The 23434-nt window shown below is 37.9% G+C and overlaps 1 protein-coding gene across 1 annotated transcript in view; it reads right to left on the bottom strand.

Annotated features, from left to right (window-relative positions):
* NALCN (sodium leak channel, non-selective) overlaps positions 1-23434 on the bottom strand; it is a 318494-nt gene that overhangs the window by 35477 nt on the left and 259583 nt on the right. Inside the window, 9 exon segments of the mRNA XM_081047253.1 lie at positions 3341-3445; positions 6924-7091; positions 8058-8189; positions 8287-8407; positions 8646-8702; positions 10834-10956; positions 11045-11136; positions 13609-13678; positions 14105-14206. Of these exon segments, the coding sequence (XP_080903379.1) occupies positions 3341-3445; positions 6924-7091; positions 8058-8189; positions 8287-8407; positions 8646-8702; positions 10834-10956; positions 11045-11136; positions 13609-13678; positions 14105-14206 (970 nt within the window).

Raw genomic sequence — 23434 nt, 5'->3', positions numbered from 1 at the left:
TTCAAAACAGGGAATTCTATAGAGACAGAAAGTAGTCTGTGGTAGTTTAGGGATGGAGGTGTAAGGGGGATAAAAGTTTAGAGGTGACGGTCAAAAGATACAGTGTTTCTTTATGAGGTGAAGAAATGTTCTAAAATTCTCTATGGTGATGGTTGTACAACTCTAAATATGCTAAAAATAGGAGGATACCCTTGAATATCTCACAGAACTTCAAACTTTAATCTGCTTAAAGTCATCTTTAACTGTAAAACATGTATCCCCCTGGCTTCCCCATTTCTGTCTGTGGACCAGCATCCTGTCAACATCCCAGCATCTCAGCTCTCTACTGTTTTCTCCTATTCACACGTTCCACGTCTCCATTCTTATTTCAACTAGTTTAATGCCAACATTACACCTGTCTTGATTACCAACAAAATTTTTAAAAATAAAAATAAAAACCTTCTTACACAAATAATATACCCTTAACTTATAACGCATGGATAAACATACCTATAATAATCCAAACATAAACACAACTGAGACTTGGGTGTCTATCCTTCCAGTCTTTATTCCTATGCAGATAGGAAGTTGTACAGTGTTTATTCTTTCATAGCCCACTTTTTCAGTTAAAGTATATTGCAATTATCTTCTCATACGTATTCATTTGCAACATTATTCCAAATAGCTGTGCTGTGGTGTGTCATGTCAAGGCCCCATGATGTACGGGGCCTTACTGTCTCTTCCATTTGGTCTTTCTGAGCCCACCGGAGCCCACCTTTGCTCGGGTGAAGCAGCTTGGTGTCCTTATTAAAAACAAGGACGATGGAGACAAGCTGCCCGGACATGGATCCCATTTATTGGGGTGACCTTGGACAAGTCACCCTTTGACACTAAACCTTTGTACACCTGCTTTACTCCTCAGTAGAATGTGGGTAACAATAGTGGTTCTCGTGACAGTACCTGTACTTTGTGAGCACCGAGAAGTGTCTGATTCCTCTGCCTATAAACCTTTGAGAAATGATGACTTCTCATTTCTCACCAAAGAAATTCCAACCCCCTTTGACTGGCATTCGAAGTCCCTGAGATCTAAACTACATTTCTGGCCTTGTTTTTCAGTTCATTTCTACATGGGAGGGAAGTGAAGTTTAACATATACTATTGGGGGTGGGGTTGGGTTCTTTACATAAGTCAACTAGTTCAATCTTTAAACTATCGCTATGTGAGGAGTGTTATAAAGGAAATAAGTTCAGAGAGATTAAATGACCACAGCAAGCCACCACACTTACTGTCTTCATTCTGCCTCCTCCGCTTGGAAGGTCCTTTCTTGCTAGAATCCTTCCTCTCCCTCAAGCCTTCTCAGCACTGTACCCCCAGGGGGAGGCACTGTTTCCCATACTTGAAAGAGTCCACATTTCTGCTTTTCATGTGCTCTTTTAAATTCTGACTTTGTTATAGTTGCTTAAACATGAAACACACATTCTGATTGGATGGAACATGCTGCAAAGCAGGGGCTGTGACCACGCCTCACTACGTCAATTTCTTTTTAATTATTCTGCCTGATATTGACGCTCTCTATGATGGTTAAGTTCTCTTAGGCTTTCCTTATGGACCTACCACAGAGGCCTCATTGCTCTGGGAAAGAATATAAATGTATCATGGTATCTGTGTGTTTGTCCATCCATCGTGTGCTCTTTGTCTTATATACAAGTCACCAATTTTTAGCTTGGACTGGGGATGAGTAGACAGTGTAAAATCACAATGCTCTTAGTCATTGTTAATACACTGAGTCATCTGAGATTCCTACTAGGCTTCATTCTGAAATGTTAGCATCTTTCTGGCCTCTATACAGTGTGGATCTAAAATAACCCTTGTTTCCTTATACAAGCTAGTGGACTAAGCACCGGCTCTTTATGACTTCCTTCGTTAGCTAATTTGGTACAACATGACCTTTATGTCATGTTCTTTGTTATGTCTTTTCATGTTTATTGATGTTCCTGGGACCTCTGGTGAGAGGAATTAAAGGCAGCAGTGATCTATGTGGTGCCTTGTGAAATAGCATAAAGTCTATCCAACCTAGGTATGTCTCCTGCTCTGCCACTTCCTGAAATCCTCATTATGAATATAACTGATAATGTATTTTGCCTGGACAAAGATGTTAGTTGTACTTTATAATAATTAGAATGCTAATGATTTTTATAATTTGAAACCTGAAAATGTAGGAATTTTCATAATCTATATTAAATAGTCATAGTTGCTGGAAATATGTATTGTAGTTCAGCTTTATTAAGCCTTTTGGAAACATATGTTTTAATGCTCTCAAGGCATTATCTTACCTGTATGAACAATGAGATACTTTTGCTAGTTAATACATTAGCAGTACTTACTTTACTTCATTAGTCTATTTGTAACATAAGGCAGAATTCTAAGAGAGTGGGACATTGGATGGTGTAGCAGAGATTGCCTAATTATTAACCAAACTGTGTCCCTTTTTCTATACCACTAAACTACAGTCTCCCTTCCAGTCTGGTGAAGCCATGCACTTTCCAGGAAAATGTGAGTTGTAATGAGGTGTGCAGCTTCTAGGCTCAGCCCGCAGCCCTCTCAGATAAAGGTGGTTCTCTGTTCCTATGGGTCAGCTAAACAGAAAAGACTTTGAAAACAGTGAAGGGTGAAAACACAAGATAGAAGAAACCTGAGTCCCTGAGAGGTCAATTGGAGGAGAGCTGTCCAACTTATCCAACCAAGATGCAATGTATTCATTGCATTATGTTCAGCTACTGAAATATTGGGGTTGTTTCAGCAGCTAGTCTCCTTTTACTATCACCATCTAAAGAAAAAAGCAGTAGCAAAAGTTTCAAGCTTGGGTCTTTGTTGGTTGTCATAATGGGGAAGATTCTGGGCAACTGGAGCTTATGTAAGGCTTTGGTTTCCTCATGGGGAGAATGCTGGAGTGGAGCAGTATTAAAAAGGGGCGTTAAAGTCCTTTGCACTTTTGGGGGAAGCTGTTTGCTGACATGAGTCTCATGTGACAACAGAGGAAGGATTAAGTTAGGGGAGACTTATAGGGAAAGTTTCTGAGGTTCACAGCTATAAACATCTGGAATTTTGGGAGACTATGCAGAAGATGTCACAGTGGATTGACAATAGGAGAGAAGAGTAGAATTCCTTGTCATGTGCTTTTAATCTTATAAACCTTTGTCAGAAGAAGAGAAATCCTTTTCCTTTCAGCAAAAGGAGTTCATAGGAAGAGACTTCTTAGAGTTTTGTCAGGGGGTTCTCAAAGTAGCTTCAGCACATGTTTACCAACGGCTGATAAACTACCTTAATTTTTAATTCCAAAAGATAGACAGAAGCATCTTACCCTTCTAAGAATGTTGGGATCATTGCACTTTGCCAGTTTTCCAGCAAAAAGCTGAACTCCAAAGCTTGCAAAAACAAGCATTAATGTCAGCAAAAGAATGGAGACCTGAAAGAAATTGGTGAGATATCAAATCTCTTCGTAAAACATTAAACAGAAGGTTTGGTTCAAACAGCGATATAAACAGGACTTTTCTGATACCATTGTACGAAATTCATGATCTTTTTTCTCTGTGTGTCAAGTGCACTTTATTTTTATTTATTTATTTTTATTAGTTTCAGGTGTCAAAACAATGTAATAGTTAGACATTTACACCCCTCACACAGTGATAACCCCCCTCCCCCAATCTACTACCCCTCTGACATCGCATACAGCCATTACATTTCCACTCTCTATTCCTTATGCTGTACTCCACATCCCGTGACTATACTATACATACATACATACATACATACATACATACATACATATATATATATATATAAAATTATAGTTGACATTCATTATTATTCAGCTTTAGCTTCAGGTGACACTGCAGTGGTCAGGCACCTACACCGTCCATGAAGTTGTCTCTCTAATAAGACAAGCGTCCATCAAATACCCTACAAAAAAACCACAATGAGATACCGCCTCCCACCTGTCAGAATAAATCAATAAACAACAAGTGCTGGCGCGGATGTGGAGAAAAGGGATCCCTCTGCTGGTGGGATTGCAGATTGGTGCAGCCACTATGGAAATCAGTATGGAGGTATCTCAAAAAACTGGAAATGGAACTACCTATGACCCAGCAATTCCACTCTTAGGTATCTATCCAGAGAAATCCAAGATGCTAATTTGAAAAAAATTATGCACCCCTATGTTTATTGCAGCACTATACACAATAGCCGAGACATAGAAACAACCGAAACGCCCATCGGTAGATGACTGGATTAAGAAACGGTGGTACATTTACACAATGGAGTATTACTCGGCCATAAAGAAAAATGAAATCTTACCATGAACCTAGAGAACATTATAGTAAGTGAAATAAGTCAGACAGAGAAAGAGAAATACCATAAGATCTCACTTATATGTGAAATCTTCAGACTAGAATAAATGAACAGGCTAATCAGAAATAGTCTCAGATATAGAGAAAAAACTGAGGGTTGCTAGCTGGGAGGGGGTGTGAGGATGAGGGCGAAGGTGAGGGGATTAGAAAGCACAATTGTTAATCACAAAATTGCCACGGGGATATGAAAGACAGTTTGGGAAATTCATGATCTTTTGATGATATCTTTTAACTTCTCCACCATAGGCCATTCAATTAGCCTTACTGGAATGTTAAAAGAAGGAAATTCACAATAGGTTTTGAATTTTTAGGATAAAAACATATGACTTTCATGTAAATAAAGGGGTAAGCTATTTTTGACATGACTTAGGCTTTTCTGATTTTAAAGTCAACATTTTGGTCTATTTTACTTAATGAAACAAAAGATAAATACTTAAATAGCTATATTTTCCCCACTTTTCTCAAAATGAATTAATATTTCTATTATCAGAGCACAAATTAGAGGGGCAGTGGCTTTGCTTTCCTGTGAGCATGAGGGCGTATGAGTGTGCTGCTCACAGAAGAGGAGAGATAACTCAGTCCTAAAAAACAAAATAACTTGTTAATTGACTCCTGCTCCCTCTGCTGGATGACTACTTGGTCTCCACAGAGACAGTGGCAAAGGATAAAATACTGAACAAACTATTGATCTGTACTGATTGAATAATCTAAAATATACCTTAACTATACTAAAATGACACAGAAACATCATGAGGAGAAAGGAACAACAGAGTCTCTTCTAAAATCTACCAAGGGTCAAAGATGCACATACATTAGCCATCAGGTGATATTCCATTTTCCTTCAACTCAAGCTGTGAAATCCACTGTTTTATGGATTTATTGCAAAGAAAATGTAGAATTTTAAGCACATCTCTAAAAAAAGTTGGCATTTACATGCTTATAATAACATTACAATCTGTCTTTAAAATACCTTTGAATCAACTACAACTGCAGTTATTCTCTCACCATAGCTGTGTTTCTAGAAAGCAAGTTATAAAACAGCCTTATGTAATTTTTATTTTTTATGATTTAAAATTAAGTTTTATTTATTTATTTTTTAAAAATTTATTGGGGTGACAAATGCTAATGAAATTACATAATTTCAGGTGTACAATTCTGTATTATATCATCTATAAATCCCATTGTGTGTTCACCACCCAGAGTCAGTTCTCCTTCCATCACCATATATTTGATCCCCCATACCCTCATCTCCCTCCCCCCACCCCCCTTACCCTCTGGTAACCACTAAACTATTGTCTGTGTCTATGAGTTTTTGTTTCTCATTTGTTTGTCTTGTTCTTTTGTTGTTTTTGGTTTATATACCACATATCAGTGAAATCATAGGGTTCTCTGCTTTTTCTGTCTGACTTATTTCGCTTAGCATTATACTCTCAAGATCCATCCATGTTGTCACAAATATTCCTATATCATCTTTCCTTACTGCCGAATAGTATTCCATTGTGTATATATACCACAACTTCTCTATCCATTCATTTATCAAAGGACATTTTGGTTGTTTCCATGTCTTGGCCACCGTAAACAAAGCTGCAATGAACATTGGAGCACACGTGTCTTTATGTATAAATGATTTCAAATTCTTTGGGTAGATACCCAGGAGAGAGATTGCTGGGTCATATGGTAATTCTCTTTGTAATTTTTTGAGGAATCTCCACACTGCCTTCCATGGCGGCTGCACCAGTCTGCATTCCCACCAACAGACAGCCTTATGTAAATTAATTCATGCTTTCCATGCACAAGCAGAATTCAATAATAATAAAAAGAATCCTTTGATCACTCCTTTGTAGGGCAAAGATCCTTCTGGAACAGATTATAAGCAATGAGCCTCTTACTTGTCATTTTATCTGCAGCCCTGCTCTTAGAAGACCCTAAAACAATGTTTACTCAACGAAAAAAAATGTTTTTCCTCTTGATCACATTTGGAAGCATTCATTACCGAACATTTAGGTTACTTAAACTAGGGTATACTTGTATGGTAAATTTTTTAGTTTATTTTATGTTAACATTCTAAAAATAAGAGACAAATTCTATTGCTATATGCTTTAAGGGTCATATAGAATGAAATTATGAACCCAAATATGTTAATTCCTAATATCATTTGTGAAGTGGATGATGTTGAATCTTCTTATCCTTAATTTCCTGACTGGGAAACTAAAATCCAGAATAGAAATTAGGGTCAAGAGTTAGAAAGGGAAGTGTTAGCAAATATTACCTCTTTGAATTCTCCTTTCATCGTACTTTCCAGAGTGCTTCTCTTTAATTTACTAAAAATGTTTGTCGAATTAAATATGCTGATAAGCCAGAAGCATTTATGGGTAATGTTTCTGAATGTGTGTTGTGCTTTGTTAGTGCCTTTATAATCCTCTGGTTAAAAACAAAATTGTAGACTTAACCTTGACAAGCAAGACTTCTTTATTCCCTTATTAGCTACATTACAGAGTTGGACTATGTGCACTGGAAGCAAAGGTAACTGTAGCATACCAAAAAAATTTCCTTGAAGCCACTGAAAAGCTCTCGAACAACTTTCCTCATCTGGGGCACCAGTTTGAATATCCGCAGAGGTCTCAGGCACCGAAGAACCATTAGGAGCTGAGCTCCTGATTCAGCAGGCACATTTTGAGGCATCCAACAAAGAAATATCAAGCTCACCTAGAGGGAAAACATAACCTCTGAAATTTATACAATTTATCCTCTACTATCTACGTTTTCTGAGAGCCAGCTGGCCCAACTTTCCCTTAGCAGAGATTCCATGGGTTATGTGGGACACGCATTCACTAGGTGTACAGGAAGTCTCTTATCTCTAAACTATGAACCCAATCTAGACCTGTTAGCAGCCCCAGGGGAAAGTCATCAGGTGTATGCAGGAGTGAAACGGGGTGCCCATACTGACTGTGTACCCCAGAGCATTCTGCTCCTTCTCTTAACTGACACACTGGAGGAGCCTTCGCTGATGTCAGCAGGATTGAAATTCATTTGATCAAAGATACTAAATCTCATGCTTGACCTATGCTCACTATTTTATTAACAATCTGAACATACTACAGTTACTGGTCACAATTCTCCTTGCTGTGTTGGAAAAGACATTGATTTTTATGCCTTGCTGGACATATAGGAAAAAAATGAAATTTCTTTGAGTCGCTTCCTATGGTTTCTCAAATTAGTTTAACCAAACAGTTGAATGGTCTTTCCTAGCCAGATATATTGTGTCTTAGAATTGTGAAAAAGGTCCAACCACAGTCACTTTAGTTTGCAATTAGCAATCAAAGGCTCTCCTGTCAATTATATGATATAGATTTTTGTTTGTTTGTTTTTAGTATATGGGCCACCAGAATTGTGGGGGGCAAACTAGGATTTGCTATCTTAGACTTTATGCATGTCTTATGTATACCTGAATGTGGTTAATATATTTGAACTATCTCCATGGATATTTTTAATACTTTTAATGTAGATTATATATGCATGCCTCTTACTAGGCTATAATGGACTACTCTATTTAAGAACTCAGTTTTGGCAGCTAAACCTTTGTGACTCACGTATACCACTCTTGTACCAAGAAATACAGGAGGTTTTACAAAACCATGACACTTTACATTTAAGAAATAATCAAAGACTTACAAGATAAATAAATATGTCCATTACTCCACCAAAGTCCCTGATGACAGCAGTTGGAGTGAAAAATAAGCCATCTGCCATAATCTTCAGGTTAAGCTCAATGCTCATGAATATCACAAATACATACTCGGCAATCTGAAATGGGCAAAAGGCAGTTTGATCACAATGAACGGTGACCTTGCAGGTCAGTGTTTTCTTCTCAGAGCTGTGAGCTAAGATTCAGCAGCAGTACCTGCAAAGTAGGTGCATGCATGACTCTTCGAAAGGGCGATTCGAACATCATGGAAATGCAGGAACAGATGGTTACAATTATCATGACCCAGTCCAGATAAGTCACCAGTCCCAGCAAATCACTGCCAAAGACCAAACAGAAAGGAGAACACAAATGCTCTAGGAAGGGCTGCTAAAAGTCAGAGGAGACACTTCTGAGATGTTAATGTATCTCATATATTTTTATGAATCCCGAGTCGTCTATTTCATGGCACGATATAGCAAGAAAATAAAGGAACATTTTATATTTATTTTTAAGCAACATAGAATAGTATACAGAAACTTCAAATGTGCATGGAAAACAGAATTTGTAATGCTTACTAAAGTTGATGGTACTTTGTATTTTTCACAGCTCCTGTGACAGGATCTGTTTTAGATCTGTAAGAGAGAATAAACATAACATTCTTCAATGTAGCAAGGGTGTTATAACTTGGCAGCAGTGTATTTATAAACATCTTATACCTAAAGTCTCTTTTTTATCCTCTATAAAATGTCCATTACAATATATGCTAACTATATGTGACTTTGGAAGGCAGAAAACATTAGATGAAAGAAAAATCAGAAGAGTTTGCAGTTGATACTTATGAAAGAAAAATTTTCTATTTCTCAAGATTTGATTTTAGAATTTGTGATTCCATTCAACGATTTCTGACGTGGATATTACAAAATTAAATTTTGACTTCCATTTAAAACACTCAGTTAAAATCTTTGCCTTAGCAGTTCAAAGATGTTCCTCATAATTACTTAATCAATTATGTATCAAGTCAATAGAGTTTTTCACCCTGTATTTAACTGCGATCTTGTGGAGTAATTTAGATAAAATTTCTTGGGGGTGAGAATTTATAACTTTTACTTTCAGGGAGCTGATCTTCAGTGAAGCCCCTGATGGCGTTTGTACCCCCAGTTACAACAAAGTCTTCCTCGGTCTACATCGGCTGCATTGCTGACAAGGAGAATTACATCCCACTAACTGGAGTAAAGAATTAACATTTGGATGTTAACATGAAGGCAGCCAATGGGATAATGCCAGATGAAAAAACCACTTGGGAACTGATCAAATCAACTCTAAAGTACCAGCTTCTTCCTTTACTTTGTGAAAACTTAGGGAAGTTTTTAGTGATTATTACTCAAATGCTTTAAATGGTGAAGGTCTTTCTAGACAGCAGAAAGAACAATAGAGTGTCAGTCAGAGACAGCCATACACTAGCTGGTGTCCTTGAGTGAAACCCTTAACCTCTGCTGACCTGCATGCCTTCCTCTTTTAGAGGAGGGGGGGATACAAATGACACTAAATGTTTGCTAAGCTCTCCTCCAGCCCTGAAACGTTACAAGGGTGTATTAGCTTCCTAAGGCTGCTGTAATGAAGTACCACAGACTGAGTGGCTTAAACAAGAGACTTATTTTCTCAGAGTTCTGGAGGCTGGGAGTCTGAGATGAAGGTGTTGGCAGTGTTGGTTCCTTCTGAGGGCTGAGAGAAGGATCTGTCTCAGGCCTCTCTCCTTGAATTGCAGATAGACATCTTCCTGTGTTTTCACATAGTCTCCCCTCTATATGTGTCTATGTCCAAATTTCCTCGTCTTATAAGGACGTCAGTCATATTGGATTAGGGCCCACTCTAATGACCTCATTTTAATTTAGTTTTTTCTTTAAAGTCCCAATCTCAGTTACATTCTGAGGTACTGGGGGTTAGGAGTTCAACATATGAATTTTGTTTTAGGGGGAGCACAGTTCAGCTCCTGATAGGTAGTATCATATGCTACTGATTATCAACAAAGGAGATCAATTTACTTAAGTGATGCTGTCAGGGAAGGTCCAACTACCGATGGGAAAGTATTCACACTTCCTTCAGGACTAATGTCTTCAGGATATCTGCTTAAAGCTCTGCATGACAAAAATTCCATTTCGTGCACTGGTTGCCTGCTAACATTGGCTGCTGTCGTCTCAAATGCAGTGTTCTACAGGTTTACCACGTTAGCAGCCTCTTGCACATTTCTTCCATAGAGACACTGGCCACTGGGTTTTCTTCTCGTAACAGTTGGTAGCAGAAAAACTAGTCACCTTTCTTCCTATTTCACATTATTCTAGAATAAACCAATTAGGGTATTTTGACGATAAAGAAACTACCAGTCTAAAAGAAGGTGCACGCAATGACCTTTCATCCTACCATGTCATCCAGTCTCCCTTTGCTTCAGTATTTCCAGCATAAAATATGGAGTTAATAACACTGACATAAACATACTGGGCAATAGTTAAAATGAACAGATAAACATTGCTGTTAAGTGCTTTATAAACGTGAGCTTTATATAAATGTTAACTACTTTTGGAAAGCAACCTTTATTTGTTTTCCACCTGGTTGGCCGCTCAGCAAATAGGAGCAGCATGATTAATTAGCCCACAGTTTATTTTGTGACCCCATTAAGAGTACATGTTCCTTCTTCCTCATATGACAACCCCCCCTGCTGTTTGTATGACTCAGGCCAAACACCTGGCTGAAAGTTAGTGTACTTACGCATTGAAGCGTGCCCGGACCACCACCCGGCAGAAGTTTCTGAACCTGTGCTCCCGTCCAACGATGAACAGTGGCTTATCGAAGTATGGATGATTCTCTCGCAGTTCCTCTTCTTGCACTTTCCTTGAAGGGAAAATTTATGGGAGAGTAAAGTTAAGAGGAAGTTTGCCATTCCAAAATAAGTGCCAAGAAACACCATAGCACCCCATACCTTTTCATTTCTGCTTGCTCCTTTTTTTCCTGTATCATCTTTATTTCACTGTCTTCTCTTTGTGCATTTCTATATCTCACTGTATTGGAATGCTAGAAATAAATTAAAAGGGGTATATCAAAATGGACAATTTCTCATTTGAAGACTCCTCAAAATGATCATTTTAAACAATGAAATAACTGTCTTTGTTTTATATATATTTCAATGGCCATGGTCATCTTAGCAAGGGTGTTTCTTTTGCTTTTTCCTCTAAAGGATATTTTGCTCAATAAAATATTTATTGAGAACCAATTATGTGCGATTAGCTGAGTGCTATTGTAGTGCTGGAGAGAAGGCAAAAGGGAAAAGAAAACATACAAAATCCCTGTTCTTATGGGGTTAATGATCTAGTCAAGGGAGACAGACAAAAATTAAATAAAAATAAGAATATTAAAAGAGGTTTAGTGCTCTGGTTAAAAACAAAGGACATTCCAGAACGCTAGAGGCTCCAAGTTTAAATAGGTCAGAGCAGGCCTCAATAAAAAGCTGCTATTTGAGCAAGAACTAGAAGGATGCAGCCACTAAAATTGTGCAGAAATTTGTCCTTCCAGAGGGTGGAGTGGGTCTCTGTGTATGCACATGGACTAGCCAGGATGCCAGTGGGCAGAGAACAGGGAATAGAGGAGGAGAAGATGAGGCCAGAGGGCTAAGGAGGGCAGGCAGCCCATGTAAGACCTTGACTCTGGTTTTCACTCTGCCGGAGATGGAGAGCCATTATTCAAGTAATTGAATAGATTTTACAGACAATATTCCTTAGATTTAATTATTTGTAGCTTTTATCATTTGGAATAAATGAAAAATGTGAAACTCTATTTTAAATTGCTTCTGTTATGGAGGAAAAGACACTGGGGGAGATTTCTTATGAAATTAGCAGAACACTCATGACCTTTTGCTATGGAGAAGATGGGGGATGGATTTTTGTTGTATATCTATGTGGACAATATAACAAAATGTCTTTGAAGAAGGAAAAAAAAACCTTTGGAATTGGGATAAGTCAAATAGAGCCTTTCATTGCGTATATTTAAACACATATTTTCAAAGCCATGTTCTAATTTGATTGTTAAGTATATTGCAAATTTCTAGTGAACCACATTGAAGGAAAGTCTTTTGACCTAGTATTGCCTCTGTGAATTTTTGCCTAGAAATGTTCTCCATATACTATGGCTGACCCTCAAATTATAGTTAAGCACACAGGCCACATGTCGCATCCAATCACAAATCCATGTTGACAATATGGTGGATCATATCAGACGGAACTCTGGCTTAAAAATCATGGTGTTAACAGATGTTTGCACCAATTAGAACCATGTACATTGGGTAATGGTAGTATCAGGTGTTCTCATCACCAACTTCTCTCATTCTTAATTTTACCTGGAACACTTAGTAAGGCGAGTTTACTCTGAGTAGGATAGCAATTTCTTGAATGCAGAGGAAGTATGCTGAAAATTCCAGAAACTCCAGAAATAAGAATTAAGGGGCAGAATGAAAAACTGCAAGGCTTTGCTAACTTTCTTTTGCTAGACCTCTTTTCTCAAATGCTATCCTTGGCTATGAATGTTCAAGACTCTGCTTTCTTAGCTAAGTTAGTTAGACTCAATTTAAGACTTATATTTTAACCCAGCTTTCACTAATGATAATTACTTAGCATGTGCTTTCTACCTCTCATGGTAATCTCAGCATGGCAGAGCTGCTGGTGAGTCTAACCCAGAAGTTAGACTTTTGCCTCCTCGGGCATCCCTGGACTTCCATGTTGTCCCCTCCTTCACTTCATGTGGGTCTCTGGGCTCATGTGGAAGGAAGCTCATGCATACTGACCATCCTCTAGCAATCTTTGCCCCCAAATGTCCACCTTCTAATTCTTTACACTATTTTAGTTTTCTTTACAGTACAGAGCCAACCTGTCACAGCAATGAAAAGAAGATGAAAAACAAACGGAAATTATCATATATTTGTTTCCTTGCTTATCATCTTTTTTACTAGAACGTAAGCTCCTGTAGGGCAGAGATGATGTCTTATTTCTCCACTACTCCTCATCACTTAGAACAGGATCTGGCATGTATAATGAACACGTGATAAACATCTATTGAGTTAGTACATAAACGAATGAGTGATGACAGAAAAATTCTTGTAGAAATAAAATTTTATGTCCTAGTATGTATAGCCCTGAAATTACAGACGTTGGATCTAGATTCTAGACTATTCGGAATATAGTAAACATTCAAAGGTAGTGATATGAATCATTCCTATCAAATGTTTTGAATGTCTTTAATTTCAGTCAAATTCAACTGATATGTCATTTTTGTGTCACTATCTTAGGGAAGCCATTTGCTTTGAGGGTTGTCTGGAATTTTCTACAGTTTTTCTCTGTACGTGGCCATTTAATTTGCTTCCTGAGTCTCTTGATGTCCTCTAAGGAGACATGACAATGTAACAGAAAGACCCAGGCACTAGAATCGTCGGAGCAGTCATTTAAATACATTTTCATGATCGTGTTTTCAAACTTCAAAGCACTGCTTAGAACTTACATCTTGAGTCAGAGTTTCAAGAGATTTCCCTCTGCTGATCCTCTGGCTGTTTGATCCGTGTCTCAGTGATCTAAAACAACCACAACCAACGGGTCAAGACATCTCAAGAACAAATTTTGACTTAAGCAATCACTATTATAAAAAATAAATAAATAAACAACTTCTCTGATAGCATCACAAAATCTTATTATTTCTTTTTGTAGCAAAAGTTTTAGTCCATCCAAATGTCTTTGATCTCATCTAACAAAATTCAGAATTTTTCCTTCTGATCTTAAAAGTGAGGATTTGGCCATTGCCAATGAAAAGATTTTTTCCAAGATTTTTTTTTTTTGAATCTTCGAATCTGATTGTGAATCTCTTACTGTTACCACCAATAAATAGAACCCATACGTAGGTGGGTTCTAACCAGCTTCTAACCAGAGCTGTGCACAGTGAACACTTTCTGTAAAACTTCTTCACTTAATTTCTTGGTAGCCTCATCTCCTGGTGTATTTACCTGCGCTCTTGGCGGATGTGATGCTGCACACTGAGAATTGACCTTTCCTTTGCCGGCTGCCCCTCAAATGATCCACTCAGCATGCGCTGTCGAGTGCAAGCTCTAGGAAGAAAAAAAGCCAAAGATAAATGCGTGATCTGTACACTTGGGATGAATAATGCATAACTGCTCATTATTCTTATTATTTTTAAGGTAACACCAATGATAAGGTAAAATATAGCAAATGACACATAACCATGGAGGAAAAGGAGCTTTAGGCTTTGTGTGAAGAACACTTACAAACAGAACTGTCATAGCTATTGAAGAGGGGCTGGAAAATAAACAGAAAGCTCCTGCCCACCTCCCCCACCCCTCCACACATTTTGCCTCCTCGATCCCCAAATAGGAGAGCATCTGTCAGGGTTCTCTAAGCGGTAGGGCCAGCCTGACCGTAGTTAATCATGATGCTGGTCTTGGATCTAGACAAGGGAGTTTCTAATAAAAGCCCTTAGGGGAGGATTTGTCCACCAGGCCCCTGGGATGATGGGATATATGTTCCAAGAAGATTTTGTAGACCTCTAGGAAAATCAGAAAGCGTAAAGTTAAAGGTACAAATTAGCAATAAACAGAAGTAACTAAAGCTGGAATCAATACCTAGAGAAACCTTAGTCGAAAGCCTGTGGCTTACAGGTAACCAGTTACCACTTATATCGCAGCTACAAAACTCTGAAGACTTTTAGAAACACATTCTCTTTTTCACAATTGGGTGACTGATGACTGTGGTGTGAACGATTTGGAGAGAACAAAATTTCTTCTCCAGAAAGCTCTCTCCAACTGGAAATGACACAAATTCCCTTGATGTTGTAGTCAGGTGGAAAAAGAATAATACAGGGGTTAAGAGAAATGTGTTCCAGAGATGACACTGTCAGGAACTAGCTGAGTGACCTTTCAGTTCAGTTCCCTTATGGGTAACATGAGGAGAAGGCCCTGATCTCAAAGAAGACTCATAGGCTTAAAATGCAATGACTATATGGTATGACCATGTTGGCTCAACACCTGACCACTTGTATTACTGTCATTGCTGTACATAACACTTTTATATTTATGTTTCTTAAAATGCATTTCTAGACTGGCTTTGAGTCATGCTATTACTGTCTGTTTTAGTGTTAAGATATTTGAGAAACGATGTATGTCTGTTTAGCATACTTAAAACAGCAGCTTTTATGATGCCATGTGTATATTTAAGTAAATGCTTTTGTTGCCAGTGAAGATAATTTTGATGAACACCTATGGAAAATCATACAAACGCAATGAATGGAAATACATTGCAGGAAATAGAGCCCAAATAATCACTATTCTTAGTTTAATAAGCAACATGAACCATTTTGAGATAAAATCCAAGTCAAAATTTTATTGGACAATTTTATTGGATTTATGACAATGACATATGGAGATTGGGTATATTTCCAGGACTAGGATGATGTCATATAGGAAGACACATTTGTAAATAGGCTGAGAAGACAAAGGTATAGTGCAATCTTATAATTTGTATACTAAGGATTATTTTTCCACCAGAGAACTGAAAATTATGAAGCCATCCTGAGCAAACCTATTTGGAAAACGGTGGGATTCTGGCACAGACGTACAGAGCCCTGACATTTGTGTAAACTATGAAGACTTAACCTGAAGCCCCTATCTCAGTAACTTTTTTTTTTTATCACAAGACTCTCCCCTTAAAGTAGTTGAGACTTATAGGCCTTAAATATAAAGCACATACACTGAATTATAATGTGCCTGTTTGAGTTGGGGGTCCTGCTATATATGAAATGAACAAACTAGCTTTAAGCTGCCTGTCATAAAGGACTGCCTGAATTTTCCCCACAGGCAAGTCTGAGGCTGCCTGGGCATTTTTTGCTGGGGAAGAGTTAGCACTGCATCTACTGACTCGAGGGCCTGAAGGATGTCCCAGCTCCTGGGTCAGTGTAATCCATGCCCATGTGGCCTCTGTGAATCCTGCTGAGACACCCTGCTCTAAATACAAGACAAGTAGGTCTCCATGGAGACCGGTTGCTATTGGAAAGACTCTCCCGACCTGTGACATCTCTTCTATCTCCTCCACCAATGGCATGGCTGCAAGCGTGGTGAGAAGCAAGTCCCTTTCCCTCTGGTTTGAGGTTACTCCTGTCTTTCCGATTGGGTCTAGAGACTTCAGAAAATAGTACTAAAACTAGCTGGGGTTCAGCCATACATGTGAACCTTTGTTTACTATGGTTCACTCATTTTGGGAGGGGGGCTGGCGTTTAGCTCTACCCTGCAATTAGAAAACCTGTGCTTAAGCAGGCTGAGACAGCCATTTAAATGTATATAATATGCAAAATCATTTGCTTTCCTTTCCTTTTCCTACCACTTTCTTCTATAACACTGTTTGCTAGTACAATTTCAAACTAGATAATGATGGGAGAAAAATAAAGTGCTCAGTAACACTGGGCCAGTTAAAAGTTGTCACAAGTGACTCGAGCTAAGCATAAACCTCAGTGATTTCTACTTCCTCACTGAGAGGGCCCTGTCAGGATCTTCCTGTTCTCTGAGAGGCTGCTTACCTACCTCCTCATGTCTGGGGCTCCAAAGGTACCCATACAATCTGAGCTAAGTGAAGTCAGGCAGATGGAACCATCTTGCCTTTGGAGAGGTCGTCTTTGGTGCCTCAGGATCAATGTGACTGGTCTCCTGTGCCAGCTCCACACCCCAGCACCCCACCTCCAAGTCTGGCACGAAAACAAAGGAAACGTTTCCATCTTCATTTAGCAGTGCTCTTGTTCAATCTCTTCTTTGACCAAATGCTCTGATACCTCTTTCTTTCCGTTGAGTATCTCCTATGGCTTTTGAACTAGAAAACTCAGTAGGTGCTCAATAAATATTTGTTAAATGAATGAACCTTGAAATTCTGTGAAGATCAAATATTTTAATTTCTTTTTCGATCACTTCATACTTATGAAGCATGGAAATAATCACAAACAAAACAGCATGTGTTTGAAATATGCTTTTTAAAGAAGTTAAATAGTCTTAATTTTATTTCAAGTTGGAATATTGTGCCATCAAGAAATGAGCTGCATACCTATAATAGATGAGACCCTGAGACTGTTATGAAAAAAAAAATTAGACATTGCTTCTTGCGAGTAGAAAATTTATAAATCTTTATCTATATTCTGAGTGAATGCTGTTAAAGAAATATTTTTTTTTATCAATAAGGAATTTGAGACTTTTAAGATGTTACCAATATTTTAGTAAAAGACCTCCTCAGAAGAAGATGTACTTGAATGTTCAATTAAGTCATATTTTGCTACTTTTAATTTTTCATTAGAATTTAGATGCCTTTTGGTCTCATAAAGATAGCAGAAATATATTTTCAGATAGAAAATGTTCATTTATTTGCTGCGTAGAGAAAAGCAAAGGTAATGGCATTGAAAAAATACACTGGTCTTGAGGGAAGGTCTTGCTTTTCTTAGAAAGATGGACAGAGTCAAGGTATTTAGGTCTTCAGGGTCTTCTATCTCTTCATAATGGCAGGTACTAGAAAGCCAGTTTCCTAGAAACTCCATCTAGTGGCTTGATATTAAAAAAAAAAAAAAAAAAAAAATGTCTGCCAGCTTGGCTTCTGGAACTGGGAGGCACAAGACTTCAAGTGTCTGGTGAAAAATAATGAAGTCTTTTGTCTTGTCTGAGTGAGGAAATTCTCCATTATGCAGGCATATGTAATTCCTTTATTCCTGCTCCCTGGAGGAGAATTACAGTGAAGCATTTTCCTTTTCCCAGTTGGGGTTAATGTTATGCCCTCTCTACCTTTGAAAGTAAAACAAGACTAGGACCCCTGATGATGATTCAAATGTGGGAATATTCTTCAGCAAACACACATTCCCAGTTGCAAAAATATTACCCCTGGTTTCTTGCCAAGCCTTTGAAAAAAAACATATGAAAGATTGATTCTTCTTTTTTTTTCTTCTTTTCTGCATTGCCTTTGTGCTGTGGAATTTCAATTGCCCCTTACATGACATATATATATATATATATATATATATATATATATATATATATATATATATATATATATATATATAATCTTTTATGGAGGCTGAGGGAAGAGAATCATGTCTTAAGAAATTGTCTCTATTTTTCTTGACATTTCTCCATCTAAAATATTTTTAAATTGGCTCAAAGATTATGGTTACATGTGAGATCTTTGGAGCTTTATTAGCCTTTAAACACCACTAGTTGTTTATAGAAACAGTAGCAGGGGGTCCTCAGTTTCTTTCTTCTCTGTCTCCATGTCTTCTTTCTTAATGTTCCAGAACAAAGGTGTGGGAAAGCTAGTATATTCTGTAATGAAAAAGAGAGGCTTATGAGTCTTTAAATTATTTTCATTCATTATAGAAAAGTTAGATGACACGATACCATCTAGTATTAAATATAATTACCATCTAAAAGAAGGGCAGTGTAACTTGGCAGAGCATTAAATTTGAGGGATTTTACTCAAACCTTGAGTTCCATAAGATAACATATTGTAAAATATTTTCTGATGTTGTTCAATATAATGTAATCACATAAATAGATGACAGGAAAATAGTCTTTCCATGGTAATTATGTAAAACTATGGTTGTATAATTGTGTAAGACAACAGATAATGAGTATTTCTTGGGAAGGGCTCTTACCTGGACTTTACTGAAGTGACAAGTTGATTGTCCAAAGTAGAGACAACAGCGGATACTAATGGGTGAGTTCCTTTGTAATGGGCTCTTGCTGCTCTGAATAAAAAGCTGCATTTTTATCATAGTGAATACCCCACTCCTTTGTGAATCAGCCCAGTCCTGAGTAAATGGATATGGCTCTTTAACAGAAACAGCAGATTAGTGCTTTCCAATCTTGCGTTCATAAAAATGTTTTTATACATAGGCATATAAATACATGGGCAACTAGAACTTCATTGCAGATTGAAAAATAAAAAAGCCTTTCATGTCTTATTGTATGTAGATACTATAAAAAAATTAACTCATGGGAAATCCATGTCTTTAGTGAATCTATTAAAATTCATCAAATAAAATTCTGAAACCCCACATTATTCATTGGGGTTCAACTTTAGTAACCCAACTACTGACTCAGAAAAATGTAAATTACAATGCAAAGACTAAACTTTTTATTATAATAAAAGTAAAATTTGGCAAATGTTGCATAAACCTTATGAACCAATTTTTCCACAGAGATGCATTTTTCTATAATATTTATTCCTTTACCCTCCAACGATAAAGCACTAAGAGAAACTTTGTTAAAATATCTTCCTGCATCTGTTAGGCAAAACTTAACCGCAGCTCTCTTAATCCAGAACAACGTTATAATTACTTTGGAGAGTATTCAAAAATAATCTACAAAGCAGATACTATCTCAAAGAAATATAACATATTTTGATGATCACAAATCAGGTACTACCTAGAAAAACATCTTAGAATATATATGGTGACGGATGTTAACTAGGCTTATTGTGTTGATCATTTTGCAATACATAAACATCCCTCAAATCACTGTTGTATACCAGAAACTAATATAATGTTATATGTCAATTATATATGAATAAACAAATTTAATGGTTGAATGAAAGAAAGTTTGATTGTTAAAGAGCAATATATAAGCACATTTATTTAAATTTTTCTAAATTTAAGATTTTGCTTCAATAAAGATACATTTTGCAACTTTGAATTTTTTCACTATTTTATGTTGTATACAAATGCATATACCCACAGATCTCATCTTCGCAGTTTACTGTTCGTTGAATACACTTAGTTTCCATTTATCCACTTAGTCTTTCAACTAATCTACACGAGAATTTTTAAGTGTTATGAAAAACTTAAAGAGAAAAATCAACAACTAGGCAGCTTAATAGAATTATAGATAAATATTACAGTAATATTTAGATTAAATTTTTGATTAATATATATTTTAACATTAATATATATAATATCAATAATTAGTGTGTAGTATATTACTATTTACAACACATTAAATGTATTTAATAAATTGGATGTTAATTATTTAATATTTAATCAATTTGGGGCATATTGATATGCTACACTCTGTTTTCTTAAAACTTCAGGTTATTTTCGATAAATGTTAGTCATAAAAAGTTGCTGATGTGTCAGGAGGTTTACTTAACTTCAGGGGTATCTGTCTGCCTTCTTCTCACCCACAGGTCCAGCCCAGCACCGTTTCCTCCCTCATATTCCACTGAGCAGCTGGCAAGTCAAGCCCAAAGGTCTGTGAGATGCTGCAGGCACTCAGGCCTTGTCAGTGGTACTGAGTGCATCTTGCTACTTGTGCCCAGAATGTGGAGCTGCAGAGAACTAACATGACTTTATCCAAAGTTGCTGAATTGCTGGGCTAACCAATGAAACTATGAAGTGTGATCAAACAACACGGTGAATGTTTAAATAAAAAAAATTATTACAGTAAAAGACACGTTGCCATTAACCCCCCTCAAAATATTCCTCCTCTCTTCGAACACACTTATCCCAGCGTTCCTGCCACTTTCTGAAGAAGTTCTGGAAGTCCTCTTTTGTGAGTATCTTTAGTTGCTCTGTTGTGGCTGTCTTGATGTCCTGAATCATTTTGACTTTGGGGAAGAGCCAGAAGTTGCAACGTGCCAGATCCAGTGAATAAGGTGGATGAGGACACACCATAATGTTTTTATTTGACAGAAATTGCTGTATACCAGAAGCGATGTGTGACATGGAGCATTGTCATGATGGAGGATGATTGATGACACACTTTAAAACACCTTTTTTCAACCATAGCTCACATCCAACTGACTGCACCAAACAAGTTAAAACTTGTCACACACTGTTACTAAGGTTCGACCCACCACTTCCTGTATTGAAGACCCTGCCTTTCCATTGGATGGCTCTTGGAAGCAGTATTCACCATATTTTGTGATCACAACAGAAAAGCTCCATGTCACACATTGCTTCTGGTACAGCAATTTCTGTCAAATGAAAACATTATGCTGTGTCCTTATCCACCTTATTCACCAGATCTGACATCATATGACTTCTGGTTTTTCCTCAAAGTCAAAATGACCAGGAAATGTAAACGTTTTGAATTGATAAGGACATTGAGGCAGCCATTAGGGTTCAACCTAAGACTCTCACGAAAGAGAACTTCCAGAACTGCTTCAGAAAGTGGCAAGAATGATGAGATAAGTGTGTTTGAAGCAAGGGGAAGTATTCTGAGGGGGACTAATGACAATATGTCTTCTACTGTAATAATTTTTAAAAATTTAAATATTCAATGCATTGTTTGATCACACCTTGTATAATTCAAAAAGGAGAATTTGCCAAATGGGAAAAAACAAATAGGGTGAGATGCTAATGCTTTGCATTATTAAGCTCTCTTAGCTGTCCCAGTTAATTGGGACAGCTTCAGGAAATTGAAAGCTCTGGGTCTAGACAAGAAAGAACAGAATAAGAATGAAGAGGTTCTTTTCCCTTTCCTCAAAGTTCCCTTTTCATATATGATGTTCACACAAGAATAGGTGACCCTTTTGAGGGAATCACTGGAATGTGAATTCCTTCCTCTAGAAAACTCCATGATCTCCTCAATCTCTACTAAATCAGGTTCATCCTCTCTTTCAGAGGAATATGACTAGAGGAAAGCCCGAGTGTCAGTTCATCTGTCCAGGCACGTGGGGAGAGAGAGCTGGGAGAACAGGGCCATCAGAGAGGCCAGAGACAAAGAGAAATACTTCTCATTCAGCCGACAGCCCATGAAGGACCACTCCTAGGTAAATCGTCATCCACCCAGAAATTACAGAACTCCAATGTGCTGTGCACACTGAAGATTCCAAGTAGGCAATTACAACCCCTTGAAGAAGACGATGTCATGCTGGTCTCAGCCATAGCTGTCTGTGCTCCCTCTGATGGCAGGTTCTGTTCCAGTTGCTCCTCGTGTCCTGTTCATTAGCCCCTCTTATCCAACTGTTTTGTTTAAATCCTGCTCACAATCAGGCATCACCTGCCAAGTCAATCAGTCCAAAATTTACCAATACCTTGACCACGCCCTCACTTTCATCTGCTAGTTGTCTCTGTAAGATACTGGTTTCCACTTGTTTGATTAGTCTCCTCCCAAAGCCTATTTAGGTCTTCTACTTTGGAGATAGGACTGTTTTTTTCTGGCACATCCAAGCAGTGGAGAATGTCACAGTGCACTTCAGGCATTATAGAAGATCACGGTTCTCCTTGCCCGGGACTTCTAGCTAGCAATAAGCAATGTCAACCTTGGTCGATGAATCTATGTTGTTAGTTGGGGAGTACATCCATCAAATATCCAGCCAAATGATCTGAACAAATAATCCGACGGTACTTTGAAGAGGTTAGCAAGCCTAGTTTAACTGAGCACAGAACTGCAGCTGATAGACTGTTTCCAGCTGGGTGAGCAAGAAACTTGATGTCAACTGAGAAAAGGGTACACTGATTTATCAAAAGTATTTTATGCTCCTCAGATACAGTCTCTGCTGGGCAACAGTGGAGACTTCTGAAGCAAGCCCTTGAGGATCTTCTTTGAAGGTGACTGTCAATATCCTGCATCTTGGCGGCAACTGTGGTTCTCTCTTGGACTTACTACTAATAATGGAGAATTACCTACACAGCGCTTTACAGACACTAACTTGTTTAACTCTCACCTATGAGGCAGGGTCTATTAATTTAAGACCTCATTTAACAGATGAGAAAACTGAGGTGCAGAGAGATTAAATAACTTGCCCAAAGTCAAATATCCATGAAGCCAGGATTCTAACCCAGTTTGGCTACTGAGCTACCAAGTGACACATGATGGCACAGTGTTCATTTACTTATGAGGCTGCTTATATACCCACTTGACAAATGAGGGAACTGAGCCTTTCCCAGGACTCACCACTGCTCAGATTTGTAGCCAAGCGTGGTTGATTGCAAAGTCTGTCCTCTTTGCATTTCTATTACATCAACACAGCATATTGTATATGACTGTACGAACCTGGAAAGGAATGAGGCCACCTTTGTAGGTCAGTGTCAAGAAGTCCACACAGTGCCAGTCCAGAAGGACTTTGCCTGAATTGGTTCATCCATCAGGGCCTGGGATGTGAGTTGCAACCAAAATCCAACAAAAGATCTTCTATTAAGATACTTCTATGTATTACCCTACGATAACACATGGCTGGCTCCCCTCTACTATCGGAAGTTTTGTGGAGGGTGTGGAGAGAGAAGGAAAAGACTGGAAAGAGTTATAGTTCTAGAGATTTAAATTGCCCCAAAGAGTAAGGATGCCAGTGCCCATATG

The sequence above is a fragment of the Rhinolophus hipposideros genome (genome assembly GCF_964194185.1).
Source record: "Rhinolophus hipposideros genome assembly, chromosome: 4".
Lineage (NCBI taxonomy): Eukaryota > Metazoa > Chordata > Mammalia > Chiroptera > Rhinolophidae > Rhinolophus > Rhinolophus hipposideros.
Note: the sequence above shows the minus strand (reverse complement) of the source record. Positions and strands in the feature narration are given on the sequence as shown.